Consider the following 15,497-nt stretch of genomic DNA (forward strand, 5'->3'; position numbering starts at 1 on the left):
ACTATTAGAAAATTCATTTCAGGCAAGTTCAAGGTATGGACAGGTTTTTGAGTGATGCAGTGGTCAAAAAAAAAATAATAAAAAAATCCAAGTATTTATCTGAAGCATATTCTGTATCTAGTAAATAGTTCAAAGGTTGTGATTATGGACACCTCTGCAGATTAAATTGTTGTGCTCCGCAATATGCAATTTTCTCTTCTTAATTTATTCTCAATAACAGGTGAAGAGGCTGATAACAAAATGCAGAATGATACTCTCAAAAACAGTATACTTTTAAATTCCAGGGTTAATGAAGACCTATTGTTCACGAATACAACGCATGCTTTTACCCTCTGGTACATATTATTCTACCTGCCTTGACTCCACTAAAGACCTCCTTTTCTCAGTGGGACAAGTACAGCATATGACTAGTAAGGAGATCTTAATCAAAACCAGGAAGAACCCTGATAAGGCAGTTTAACTAGACTCTTCTAGTCATCAGAAAATGATGACTAAAACAATATTCAGAAGTTGAACTTAACTTTTCTAAATTGATGTCTAGCATTCTCCTTCTTAAGGAATTCTTCCTGAAGAAAATGAAAAATCTTTTTTCTTCCTTTTCTTGTTTTACAGATAGTGGAACTAATTAATTCAGGGCATAGTTTTACTGTCGCTTTACAATCCAGGATGAGTTGCAAACTAGCAAGGCGTTAGTCCTTTGTGTCAGGTGAAATTTCAAATTTTTAACCTTTTTTTTTTTATATATACATATATATTGCTTATACCAAAGGTCTACAGTTCCCTGACTTCCTCATCTGCAAAGATTTCTTGCATTTAATAAATCAATATAATTCCATATTTCATTCTAACATTTACCTTACATTACCCTGCCCTAGAAAAGGCCGTAGCTATTATAGATAGTAAAGAGAAATGAGCCATTTTTTTCTCATTCTTCCTCCTGTCCTGAAACCAAGAGAATTGTGTCTCAGAATATCAAATGGATCCTTCTCACTGCATGATGTGTTGCCTATAACTTGCCCTGTAAACATTAGGATGTTAAGAAGTTCCAACATAAGCCTTTGGTACAAGTTATACTCAAAATGACTGTGCAAAATTTCTTCTTCTCTCATATATTTACTTTTCCATGGCTCAATACTTCCAGTAGTATGATGCTACACAGAGTCAGACATCTGGGAAAGAATTTGTGACAAGTGTTTTAAGATTCTCTTTTCAATGTAGTCAAGCAGTGTAGGATCAGTTTCAGCTTTCTTGTGGATGGGATAGGAATAGAGGATGAGATGCAGCAGGAACTATTAGAAATATTCTGAATCATCTGAATAATATTTTTCATGTCCTTGCTTTAAATCTCACGTTAAAATAACACTCTTATGACTTTAAGTTTCTGGAAAGCTTTTTCCCACTCATGAGAATATGCCCATTTGGCTTTCTTTGCCTGAATCATAACACCCAAATAGATGCTATCCATTTCTGAAAAGGTGCAATAAAAATTTGTACACATCTCTTGTCCTCCCACCATTGCCCATCATTATCAGGCGTCTGAAATCTGTGCCAGCAAAGTAGGGATCTGTACCTACTGTTACTCATTCCTTCAGATACTCATAGATTTGTTTGGGTAAATGTGATATATATGCTTGTTTGCTGTGAAGTTCTTTCATCGTTGATTTTCTTTGTTGTCCAGCAGATACAAAATTATGTATAATCTGGTACTCCTGGCAATGTCTCATTATGCCTTTGTATCTTCATTTGCTTTTCCAGACGATCTTCCTCTTTTAGCTGTGGAAGACAACGTCCACACACCACATCTGTCACATAACTGATAACTGTGCTTTTTAGTAAGTAGCTATCACAGAACTTGAATGTTATATATTGTCTCTTAAAACACTGAGATGTTGCTGGGTTTGGGTGTAATGGGGTGAGAGTTTACAACAACTTGTTTTTTTCTGGTCTTTGAGCCAAGTTCCATTTTGACTGAGTCACAGAATATAAATCTACAGGTATTGGCCTGATGTCAATAACAGCTGATTCTTCACACCTGTAAGGAAAGTATTTTGGTAAGAGGAGTTTCTTCAGTACTTTACCTTTTTTATGTAATAATACTTAAAAGGAATAATTTTCTGATTAAAAATAAAATGATAAAAAGCAAAGCAGCAAGGTGTCTAGGTACTTTTCAGTAGTTGTGCATAGAAATGAAATTTAGTTGAAGCATCTGCAGTATCACATCACCTGCTCTGCAGGAATCTTGTTGAAGATAATTAATTGTTAATTAGTTATGTGCCAGCAGACAGCTGAAGAAAGGATAGTTTGCTGAGTTAGTTGGAATTGTCGCACGTAATTTGTGATAGAGCAGTTAAAGCAACAGTGTCTATATAAATATGTTAGGCCTGCAATAAGAACTTAGCATACAATAATTTCTCTAAAACTCTAGATATTTCAGTGCTTAAACGCTTAGTGCTGACATGTAAATAACTAGTGAATATTATAGGATGTATTTCATAAGACCTGATCAAAGTTTTTCACTCAACTGCTTTGTTTTTCTAACATGTGGCTTTAACCATAAAGATGTTTCCTTTGATAAAGGAAACATTTTGAAAATAGGGGACCTCTTTTTTAAAATTTGGAAGAAATTTATTGATGTTACACTTTTTAAAGATAGAAAGTACCAAAAATAAAATGTGATTGAGTTGAATAGAATTTTTGAGGTAACTTGTCATATGTATTTCTCAATATTTTGCATAACAGAGAACAGTAAATAAACTTAATTAAGGGTTGACTTGTCTTCTGGAGCCTTTTTCCTATTTCAGATCTGAAACTGAACCAAACAACTCCCTCATTCACATTTTATGACTGCATTTCTTATGTTAACTTGCAGTTGTCCATTCTGATTTATTTTAAAATAAATCAGCTGGCTACTGGCAGGTTGTGCTACTACTGACTAATAACTACAGCTGGCAGGTTGTGCTAAGTGCTGCTGCCAGCTTTCACTCTGCATTAGTACTGCATAGGTTACTGCTTTTGTGAGGGATGCTTCAGGTACTTTCCTGAACAATTAAAAGTTCACGTTCAGGATTGAATGTTGGTCCTCTGCTTCTGGGTAGGAAAGTTATATTGACGAGCATATTAAGCTGTTGAATTAAAAGAGGGGAATTTCACTTTCATCAAGAAATATTTCTGTTGCAAGACATGTAGATTTAAATATAAATATGTAGTTATATATGATTGCAAAATATTTATACTTCTCTTTTTATTGACTTTAACTGTTGATAATTTTAATTTGTAAGTTGAAAAGTATTTTTTGAATTAGTCTTCCTTAGACCCAGTCTAAGGCCTGAAAGCCAAGTTAAACTTTGTGAAATTCTAGGATTAACACGAAGCCTGCCCGGAATGGGCTGTTCATGCAAAAGTAATACAATGGGACCACTACCGATGTGTTGGGAGATGTTGTTTCCTATTGGACTCAGAGTGAACACCTGAGGTGTACAATTGTTAAGTTCCCTGAACTTGGGAAATCCTAACAGTCTGTCCACATAAATATGCAACATACTGTGCACAAAGCAACTCCTTAATCTATTCTTTTTTTCTACAGCAATTAAAAATGTCTGGGATAAAGGATTTTGGATGATTGCATAGAATATGTATGATCTGGATTCAGTTCTGCCTTTATTTTAATACTCATTGAGTACCTGTTATAATACAAATTCTGAAAGCTTAATTTAGTTGAAGATATATCCAGAGATTCTGAGCACCATCTTTCCTCAAAGTTCATTCCTTTTCTAGGTTGTATCATCCCTCAGGAAGCATGAGTTTGGCATAGCTCTACGAAGACTGCAAGTTCAGTTTCTGATCTGGAAGAATGAGTGGATGGTTCCTGCTCTTGGTAAGGCACTAGTGGTGTTATGTTTTAAAATATCTAATTCTTCTAAAGTTGCTGTTTGGCATTGCTTTTATTTGGTATCACTTGGTCACATTAAAATATCATTCCATAGGGATCTTCTCTTTCAGTGCTGTCATTTATATGGATAGCTATTTTCTTCTCTGCACACAAACCAGTACCTTTTATTCTTATCTCTGTCTTGTGGACATCTTTGCCTGCAAACACTAGCTGAACTACTGGAGGGTGGTCACTTTGTCAATGTGTAGAAATATACTTCACTTTGACTTAATCAGAAGCACAGTGCCTCAAGGTTTATAGCCAGAGACATGAGGATACTCTTTTCATAAAAGTAACTTATTTGCTTACTGTTCTTATTGTGTCTGAAGTAGCAGCAGAAATAAAAAGATGCTTTTGTTAGCTAAGTCATCAGACATGGCTGACACAACATAGAAAGTGTCTCTGCTCAATTTGAATAGATGAATGCTAACTCTTGGAAGTTGTGTATGAGCCTCACTGTTGAAGGTTCCCTCCAAGTGCCGTCTGCCAGTAAAGCTCATATTTAGGAAGCTCAAGATAATACAAACCACATTAGCAGAAGGAGGTCTACATAAAATGCACTGGGAAGGGTACTTAACCTCTGTGAGGCAACATGGGGCACCCACAATGTCTGCCACCTTTTTAGTTAGACATTAGATCACTTTAGTTATATAGTTAAAATAAAAGCAGGAGCTGATTAACTGTCATAAAAGGCTGTCTGACAGTTTACGCTGGTACTGAGGAATGCTGCAGGGGAGCTGGAGCTAGCTCTTTCACAGCAAAATGCCTCAGAGATGGTCCAAAGATGAAGTCACAAGTTAGTGCATCTGTAACGGAAAAGCCCTGTTGTGGAAATAATCACCCAATCCTGTGTGGAAGATGCGATGGCCTGAAAGATAAAATGCATGTAACAAAAAGAAAAGATGGATCTCAGACTGACAGCAAGGACAAGAGAAGGCCCTAAAGGGCAACGTCAATAGATGAAATAGTGGATTTCACAGTTCTCTTGAACTCTAAGTTCAGCATCTGAACCATTGTGAGGCATGGGCAATAAATATGAGAGAGAGGCCTACAGTGATAGCTGTTAAGCCCAACAGTCAGTTGTTGCTTAACTTGAAGTTGTAATCTACAACAAATAAATCTTTTTTTTTCCTCTTTGCAGAAAACGGATTAGGTACAAACCAGACAGCCTATTGCTGTTTGACTTAAGTCCAGTCCGTAATAGCCTAGCTAAAAGTGTCTTAGTTCACAAATTGTTTCATGAGCTTAAGCTTTTGATCCAAAATATTGCCAGATCTGTATCGCTAATGTAATTCTTATTGCATTTCTTCTCTTTTTTGTAGCTGTTTACCCATGAAGAGCCTAACCTTGTGAAATCTTTACATAAGGCTTGTGCAGATTTTTGTTTACATCAAATCTAAACTGAAACTTAAACCTGGATGGAATTCTTTCCCCCCACCCTCCACAGTTTCAGTTATATTGGCACAGGGTTCTATGTTACTGGAGCAACACAGAAACCAACAGAACTACTGTGGTTTAGTAAGAAGCAGAAATGGAGACAAGCCTTTTCATTTCCAAAGCTATATAACATGGTTTTTGGTCACATTAAATACTTGCATCAAAGTTCCATTGATCTCACTATTAAAAACTCAACTATATTCATAGTAGCTTTAATAAGATTTTTTTTATAGTTATTGATTGCCTCATGTATTTGTTTTATTCCAAAAAATGCAAAAATGTAAGGGCACTTATGTGGGCCAAAATATTTTTGTAGCATAGCAGAGACTTCACTCTTGTTCAAATCTATTGCTACAGGAACTGAAGCATCCTACCAAGGATCAAAAGTGCAGGATGAACAAGACATCCTGATATCCCAGAAAAGTCCAAAGTATAAGGGAGGCAAAACATGTAATTGTCTCATAAAGTTTTCTTCAATGTGTCTTCTGAATTGTATAGGGGGTGGGCACAGAAGTGGGAATAAAGCAGGAGATAAACATCCATGTGTTGGTATGTCTTAACTCTGTGGGTTTGTGTCTTGAAAATATAGACCAAGGAGAAGTCCCAGAACAATATAAATGGACAAACAGACTAAATATGAGTTCTGGATTTAACCAAAGATGCTTGGTATATATTCCTTGGTGCATCTGTACACTGCCATGTGTTTCAGAACCCTGACAGAATCCTATGGGAACATGGCTTTTTCTTCGTGTTTCTTTTCTCTGTCTTGTCTCAATATATTAATTTCTTGTCTTTATTAATTTTAGTTTATACATCTAAATATAATTAGTCATAGAATGTTTGGGACTTCACAGCACCTTTCTTTGGCTAGCAGAAACGTCTGGCTTCTGCTTCCACTGTTTACTTTCTGCATAGAGCTTTAATGGTTTCCTTGGGAGTGTGGAGATTAAATCGAAATAAAGCAGAACTTGAATTACTTTGTTAGGTCACATCATTTTAATGTGAGACTCAAGAGGAATGGCCAGGAAATTTACTTCTGGTGAGTGGGTTGGAAGTAACAACAACTTAAAATGCTTCTGCAGATCAGGAATGGAGCAGACAATGCTAGTTGGACGTAACTGGATTACTTGAGATGTGTGGTGCAGCTAGGCCTTCTACTAGTTAATTAGTTAATGTTTTAGTATTGGATATTGGCTTTAGGAGGAACAGCCTGCTGAGGTTGGTAACTATCAGTCTCTTGTCTTATAGTACAGCATGTTGCAAGTCTTGCTGTCATCCCAATCACTGTATTCAGCTCTGATTGCATGTCGTGCAGATTTCCCAACAGACTGACAGAAGCAGGCGTGAATTCATGATACTAGGTTAGTGCATGAACTGAGATGTAATCCAGGGATTTATTGTGTTTTCATTGGAATAGAGGAGGCTCTACCAGATTAAAAAAAAAAAAGGGGGGGGGGGGAGGGTTAATGAAACTGTTAATTGTTTTAAAATTTGGGAAGTTTTATGTTGCAAACTGCTTCATTTCAGAAAAGCATTCACAAGACTAGCAATTATTTCCATAAGCCTTTCAATTGGTAGGAGGCTGAATGGGAATCACTGCAAGAATACAGTAGTGAATAAAATACTTGTCACCACATATTTATCATTTCAAATACTAAACAAATCAGCAGTGATCAAACACCTTTTGTATCTGCCAGTCATCATATAGACTGTTCTTTGGAGCAGGCCCCTTCAATTTGGTGTCATTTGTCTGTTTGTATCAGAAAGCTATTCATGTTGTGACTAACTCTACCTGGAATTCTTTCCAGCATCAACAGCCTGACACTGTTCTGACACATTTAGAATAGACAATATGCTAGGCACATAATATACTAGTACAAACTTCTCCATTGACCTGATGATGCAGAATTTATTCTAGGTGTAAATAGAAGACTGGGCCCTCACTTGCATGATGTCATTAGCCAAGTGTTTACTGTCCCTTAGCTTCTATCCATTTTTAGAAGTACTCTTAGTAATGAGATGAGAACTCAGTTTCACCTTTGATGTTTGTGTGTCCTGTTGAGCCTGCTCAGCCTGGCTGGAATATAGGACGGAAAAAAATAAAAATAAAACAAAACAATGCCTGTTTTGGTCCCTGCTGGAAGATAGATGAAGAAGGGAAGAATGGATAATGGATACCAGCTGCATTAAGAACAAAATAAAAATAAATAATTAAAAAAACACACCCAGCCCCCCGCCCATAAAAATAATAATAATAAACAAATCCAGCTCAGGTAACGATATCTCTGCAGGATAGTTCTTATTCAAAATCAAACAAAAAAGTTGCTAACAACAAGAAAAAAATCATAATTCTGCAGTTTTAGCCATAGTGTTTTACCATAGTTCTACCATTGGTAGTTTTTCATTTCATGATACAGGTTTGACTACTACTCTCCAGATGAATATCAACAAAAGAAAGGACCTCATCCTACACCTGTTAGAGGTGTTTGTGTAGGTGACAGAATATGTTATGATGTGTAGTTGACAGAATGTAGAGTGAGACCCCAACAACCAATCTTCAGGCATGTATGATTTAAAAGACAAACTCTAAAAACTTTAACCACGGTAGTAGTTTCAATGTGGATATACACTTTGGTCTATATGTAAGTGGGGTATGATCAGGCTCTAACTTCCAAAGTCAGATGAAGCTGATATAAAATCTATCCATGGGCCTTTTTCCGCTGTCTTCAGCAAGCACTGGATGACAGTTTTCCTAGCATGGTGAGACGTCTGTGGAATTGAAGGGCAACAGGAGGAGAATGTGCACGGCAGAGCATGCTGCTTCTGGGAGAGCATCCTCCAGAGGGCTTCAGTGTAACCTGGGATGTGGGAGACAGTGCTCCCAAGTGCGTCTCCTGGTGCTGCAGAGCAAAATACTGGTGATTGTAGCTGCAATAGAGAGTATGGACCAGAGGGCAGGTTTTAAGCTAAAACATGAGTTAGGTCTTGCCATTTGCTAAGGAGAAGGTGCAGAGATGGATAATGGAAAAGGTATTTTTAAAAAGTTGGGGGGGAGGGGGAGGGATAAAATGGGGGAAAAAAGGTATCTATTTGAAATATTTAATTCAACCTGACACAAAGCAGTTTGCTTTTTCTTATAGATGCTTCTATTTAACACTTATTCAACTCTAATTTTAAGCAAAGCACTGGTTAGAAATGCCCACGTAGGCTGTTTCTGCGTTTTCCTAGTGTAACTCGAAAGCACCCACATTGTTTCCACACTTTCCAAACGTTCCCCCCACATTTTTTTTTATCCCATTTTTGTCCCACCTTTCCCTCCTCCCCAGCTGGATCCATCATCTGAGGGTCAGGGGTCGACGGGTCCCCCTTTCCACTTGCCGCAACTGAGAAAAAAGAAGCGAAGGCGAAGCCCCCCCGGGGGGCTGGGCCGGGGGGCAGCAGGTGCGCAGGGAGCCGCCGCTGCGGGCCGGGGCCGCCGGGGAGGGGCTGGGGATGCTCGGGCGGTGATGCTGGGAGGAGGAGGAGGAGGAGGAGGAGGAGGAGGAGGGAGAAGAGAAAGAGAAGGGGGGAGCTGGTGGGACAGCCTGAGGTGGGCGGAGGGGGGAGGCGGGTGTTATACCAACGCTCCGGGGAAGGCTGAGCATTTGCAAATTCCGGCTGTGGAGCGCGGGCAGCGGGGAACATCCTCTCGCCGCCGGCCGGCCGGGCGGCAGCCGCAGCGCAGGACGAGGCTTCCCGGTCCCTCGCTCGCCGAACGCTGCCCCCGTTATCCCCGCCTCCCCCTGCCCGCCTCTGCCGCTAGGTGCTGGCGGCCGCCGTGCCCCGTGCCTCCTGTGCGACCGAGCGGAGAGCGGCAGCCCGCGGAGGTCCGCTGGGAGCAGAGCACTCGGCTAGAGAGCCTGTCCCTCTCCCAGCCGCGCAGGCATAAGCAGAGCCCTGGGTGAGTAGACCGGGAGTTCCCCTACTTCTCCAGGCAGGCCAGAGCCGTTCAGGCCCCCTTCTCCACATCCCTTTCTTCCTCTGTTCTCATTTGTGTGCCTGGAAGGTGCAGTAGATTCTTGTCCTCTGCGAGATTAGTCAAGCAGGGATCCCTGCTTGGGGAGGGTTTTTCAAAATGTTTCACTGCTCAGCCCTTAAAACAGTGTCCTACTCCTAGCTGTCAGTGTCAACTCAGAAACCTTGTTCCCTTTTCCTCATGTATAAGCTTTCTCTCTCTTGCTTTCTTTTTCATTTTCCCTTTTTTACAATTTTCCTAGCCTTACAGAATTGCCTCCTTCACCTTCACGTGTAAACGTAGACAATAAGTATTTTGAAGCTAATGAAGCTAAGGGTCGTCTTAGTCATTGAATGTTGTTGTTAACAAGTGACTTAAAACATCTGTATGTTTTTCTTTTTTCTCCCATAGGCTGAACAGTCATGACAGCTGAAAAGACTATTCCTATAATTAATGGCAAGCCAGAAGATGTTTTAGACCCAGAAGCCTCAAGTACCAGCCTTGTCCACAGCAATGATAAGAAAGTTCATGAAAGAGGCCACTGGAACAATAAGGTTGAATTTGTGCTTTCTGTGGCAGGGGAGATTATTGGGTTGGGAAATGTATGGAGATTCCCATATCTTTGCTACAAGAATGGAGGAGGTAAGATGGCATCATATGTTGATTTACAGCTCACCATAAACACCTAGGGAATAAACTCTTAAGGATGTTTTAGAGTGATTCCTTGCACTAGTAAGAGAGATGTATTTAGGATTCAGTGTATGTGTGGGTAGGGAACTATTAAGCATACGAGAACCAAGAAAAAATAGTGATGTTTCCTTTCTCCTCAAATATTGTCAAGTTCTTTTTTTTTTTTTTTAGTAGAAAACTTGCATATTTTCCTGTATTTTAAATGCAGAAGTAACCAATTAAAACAGAATGCTGTGTTTTCTTCTACATGTGAATTTAGACTCAAGCACGCTTACCTAAGTCTGACATAGAAAAGAAAGTAGCAGTTTCATTTTCAAAACGGCATAGTTTGGAGAGGATGAATATTATTTCAGAGGATTCTACTACAAGGATTTTTTTATTTTTTATTTTTTGGTCATAAGAAAATTCCTTTAAGTCAACCATATTTCTTCTAGCCACTACTTCCCAAATCAGTACTGTAGGTTAAGGGAAGGTATAAAACTGACCGTCTCTCAATGAAGAGAGCAGGCTCTATAAAATTTTGAATAAGACAGTAAAGTCTGCTCTTTTCTCTTTCAAATAACAAAGGTATAATATATAGAGTGTATTGGTTACAGTTAGGTATCAGCTACGTAAGATACGTAACAATTAAGAATAGTCATATCAATGACTTGAGTAGAAATGAGGAAAGAAAAACAAAAATTAAGCTTAGAGTTCTGTGAACTGGATTCAACATTCTCCCACTTAAGGTCTGAATCAGTGCTAGTGTAAGCATATATCCTGGGAGAAAAATAATATGTTCAGTGGCTGATTTATGCAAAGATCTTTTCTTCAACAGGTTTGCTAATAGAGCTGTGCCGAATTTCCTTCCCTTGTCCCTTAGGTATAACACACTATAATTGTGTTTTGGCTTAGTGAAAAAGTTGTTGCTTAAGTATCTTACTTTATCACTACTGTACCCTTTAAGAATAGAATTAGTGTGTGTGATTTGATTGGTCGTGTCCTGGCACCATGGGAAATTTACCATTGACTTCAGTTTTCTTTAGTGTTGTCTTGGTCTTTGATCTTTGGCTATCACCTGTATTTTTTTTTGCAACTCTTTAATATGCCATACTGGAATTAGACCAGAATTGGGCTTTTTTGATGCAAAATTGTTTCAACAATACTGAAAACTACTTAATATATAATATATGAAAACAATGGTGAGATATGAGCTAGTTATGAAATAACTTGCTAGGTACAGAACAAATCCAGAAGCAGTAGTAGGCAACTTTGAGGTCTGAGCTTTCTCTGGCATGTGCTCTAAACCATAACGGGCAGTATAGGCGTGAACTTCTATAACTTTAATTAGTTTTTAGGGACACTTGATATTCTTTTTAGGAAAATTAATTCATTTTAATGTTTTGAATTAGGTATTTCTTAGAATCTGCTCTGTTTGCAAGCAGTGAAACTTGATGTCCTTTGATTTTTCGTGATGTTATATCTATTGTAAAGGAGTTGGAGAAAGAGAATGAAAGTCAATACATTAAATTTCAACAAGTTTCCCTGTTAAACTCATTAGGTTTGTGCACGAGTGGGCCAAGCTGGATTTTGTACTGGACAGCAGTTCTCAAATTATGGCTTGTAAGGATTTTTTTAAAACCACTTGTACAGCGAATCACATAGAGAAACCATGTTTTTAGATGCACAGATAACGTTCGTTGAAGTTTACATGTTTTGTTTGAGATACAGCTGAGATTCAACTATATGCAAATTGTCTGGCTGAGCTAAGAGATTACTCATGAAGACATCTCTATTGATGTGCTGGGTCTGAAGAAAGTAACTGCAAGACAAAGCTGGTGTATTTAGTTGTGTCAGCTTTGTCATTGAAGTGACTAAAGCATTACTATTGTTACAGGTTGTGGGTGTATTTTGTTGTTGTTGTTTTGTCTTTTTTTTTTAACGTTCATAAACAGGATACCTATTTGTCTTGCAGTTGTAGAAATTTTCCTGAAGTATATTCAGAAACATTTTGTTCATAGTTTAGTTTCTGATAGGGGTTTAGTATTACAGAGGTAGCTAATAAGGTGTTATTCATTAATGATCAAATCAATCTTTAGGACTCCCATTGAAAGGGAAATGTTGTTATTGCTAGTACTCTGAAGAACTGGTCAATGTATGCTACAATGTAAAATACGTCTTGCCAGGAAAAACTTCTGTGCAGTACTTCACTGTGCTGCTCTGTTAGGTTAAACCAGTAAATCTTTGTTTATCAGTGTAAGTAAAAATGGCAGAAACACTTATTTTATGATTTCTTCTTAATATGTGTTTTCTTCTTTCCTTGTTTCAGTCTTAGGCAGTTAGTATCTTGCTATCCACCTCATTCTTTGACTCAGGAAAAAATCTAAGTAGCTGGGGAATGAGGAAAAAAATATTTTGGCCTTATATGTTAATGGATTCTCTATGTATTGGAAAGACTGTATTTCATTCCTTGTTATTTAGGTTCAGCTCTAAATGGAATATGTAAAATCCACATTATTAGAAAGTGACATTATGCCTAACATGGATCTTCTGTCACTTCTTTGATTCTGCATACTTCAGTCATGTTCTTTAGCTGCCATACCTAATAACATGATTAATCATGAAACAATACAATACTTCTAATGCTTCTGCTATATGTTAATAAGAGAATGGTATTTTGTTATATATAGCTCTTCAGCACTGAATTGTACTGCTCGTTATCCTTGCTGAACTTTACTGTCAACATGTAATGAAAAGGTTGATGGTCAATTTCTAGCTGATAACGCCAAGTCCAGCTTTCTTCCTGTGTGTGAGTAGTTCTAAGGTTTATTTCAAAATTCCCTTCTAACGATTCTCACCATCAGGTTTATCTAAATAACCTGTGCAGTACTTCTTGGATTTCACTTTCATAACACTCCTTCACTCCTGCTTTCCTGAGAAGAGCAAGGAAGAGAAGAGAAGATAGGGTAGACTGATTCGATGATGATCAGAGCGGGATGGTGTGGTTGAGCAAGAATTTGGTCTTTCCTGTGCTTGAGAGAAAGATTAGCAGAATATAGCCTATACTGAGAAATTCTGTTATGGTTTTCAGGGGGAGGGAGGGGGATGGGGGGTGGGGGATGGGTTTTTGTCTGTATGTGGTTTTTCTTTTTTTTTTCTTTTTCTTTTTTTCCTCCATGATAGTGGCCTAACTTTAGTGCTACGAATAAACACTTTCTGCACTTTTAGCACAACACCTGACAATTGGCTAACAGGTGATCCTTCCTTTATTAAGTAAACAAACTTCTCACTGAACTGTCAAGAAAGTATGTGTTCATTATAACCAATACCACCTCAATGTTTGCTTGTAGGTGCTTTCCTCATCCCATATGTGGTTTTCTTTATTTGCTGTGGAATACCAGTTTTTTTTCTTGGAGACAGCCTTGGGACAGTTTACTAGTGAAGGAGGCATTACCTGCTGGAGGAAAGTTTGTCCTTTGTTTGAAGGTAACAAACTTTTCTGTGTTCTACTGCAAAAGAATGCATTAAGTTTAAGTAAAGTTAAAATATATATATATATATATATATATATATATATATATATATATCTCAAAATTGAAGTTAGGATATACTTAAAGTATTTGCTTTTAAATTATCCAAAAAGTAAAGGTTTTCTATTCTCTCTCCCTCCCCTCCAGGCATTGGATATGCTACCCAAGTTATAGAGGCACATCTAAATGTATACTACATCATCATTTTAGCATGGGCTATATTCTATCTGTTTAACTGCTTTACTACAGAGCTTCCTTGGGCTACGTGTGGGCATGAATGGAATACAGGTAAGACCTCAGTAGAGATCATTGCTGAACAAATCAATTATTTCCAACTAACTGATAAATTAAAATGTTGGGAACAGAACTATTGTGGTAGAAAACTCTCTGCAAATGGATCAGTCACGTCACACTACTTACATCATGATAAATGAATCCTAGAGTGAAAACTTACTGATTTATTGTATAAGCATTGTATAATAAGTGTGTGTGTGTGTGTGTGTGCGTGTGTATATATATATATATATATATAAGTATACATATAAGTATAACATGTATAATATGTTATTATATAAGCATTTGTTCCTGTGGAATATAATGTCAGATAGGAAAAGAAGGCTTTGTTTTTTGTTAATTTTGTAAAATATTCTGGCTAGATCCCAGGATTCTCATTTGCAATCATATCTATTCTCCCTGAATACAGTGAGTGAATTCAACTGAAGAGCTGATGACAGGTTACAATCTTGCTCTTTCACTGTGTGAAATCAGGAGTTTAAATGGAGAATAAAGTATTAAAGAGCTGTGGATTTGCTCTTTTTAATACCAAATGTTAAGGAATAATGTACTTAAAGCTACTTCTGATAACTTAGTCAAATAATCCTTATGGCATGCAAAGTAACCTCTTGCATCAAAGATGATAATACACATATTCATAAGGCTTTTCAGTATAGGGTCTGCATCTGTCCTTTCACGGATACTTTTGCTGATAATGCTCTACTTTTTATAGTGCACAACAAATGTTTACGGGTGGGAATACATACTAATGCCGTTATTTATAGGCTCCTGAAATTTTTACTTTTATCTTTATATTAGTCTGATTTCAAATCACATATTAATTATACATTCATAGCTTTTATTAATTGGATATTGTCATGGTCTTTGAGCAAACCTAAAAGTGTCTGAAATCTGTTGCATTTTATGTTATGTTAAGGAACTAGCTCATCACCCAATAGATGTGGAAGGCTTCAGTATAATTTTTGGCATCCCTGCAAAGGAGCTTAGCCAACATTGATCAAATAACAAGTGTCATTTCAATAATGCTGAGCTGTTTTGATCTTCTTTTTCTGTATTAGAGATTATAAGTCAAAGAGTGACTTTGCACTTGTCATGTTGAGGCAAAGTGGAAGCTTGTTGCTGGCAGTTTCATAAGCCAATCATTGTCATTGGCCATTGAACCACTGGTTGGAGTAGTAGTGTGTTGTGCTTCTCAATCAGTTACTTCAGTTTCTCAAGGCTTCTTTCTGTTGCCTCAGGTGTTTTGTTTTATTGGTCTTTGCCATTGCAACCATGCGTTTGGAGAGTGTTACAGAAGAATGTAACCTATTGCATGGATATTTTTCTAGCACAGGCCTATGATCTTGTGATCAAAATATGCTGTTGCAGAAGTAGTAGCTGACGCATTTTAGAGCACCTAGAAATCCTTTTAACCACATGGCGCAAATGTGTTATAGAATGGTGACTTTACAAGACGCACAAGAAAAAATGTACATTTACATGTCAATATAGCAAACACTTTTTTGTTGTTCTCTTACAGAAAACTGTGTGGAATTTCAAAAGCTTAATATGAGCAACTGCAGTCAAGTCTCTTTACAAAATGCCACTTCTCCAGTGATGGAATTTTGGGAGTAAGTGCACATAAACTTCATGCTTGATCTGACCA

General features: G+C 37.7%; 1 protein-coding gene across 1 annotated transcript in view; it reads left to right on the forward strand.

The window, feature by feature from the left end:
- Positions 1 to 9,770: 9,770 nt before the first annotated feature.
- The window catches only part of SLC6A11 (solute carrier family 6 member 11), a 91,703-nt gene continuing 85,976 nt past the window's right edge, over positions 9,771 to 15,497 (forward strand). The window contains 5 exon segments of the mRNA XM_035558291.2: positions 9,771 to 10,001; positions 13,379 to 13,431; positions 13,433 to 13,514; positions 13,706 to 13,846; positions 15,372 to 15,462. Of these exon segments, the coding sequence (XP_035414184.1) occupies positions 9,782 to 10,001; positions 13,379 to 13,431; positions 13,433 to 13,514; positions 13,706 to 13,846; positions 15,372 to 15,462 (587 nt within the window). The 5' untranslated portion in view covers positions 9,771 to 9,781.

Source organism: Cygnus atratus, chromosome 10 (genome assembly GCF_013377495.2).
Source record: "Cygnus atratus isolate AKBS03 ecotype Queensland, Australia chromosome 10, CAtr_DNAZoo_HiC_assembly, whole genome shotgun sequence".
Lineage (NCBI taxonomy): Eukaryota > Metazoa > Chordata > Aves > Anseriformes > Anatidae > Cygnus > Cygnus atratus.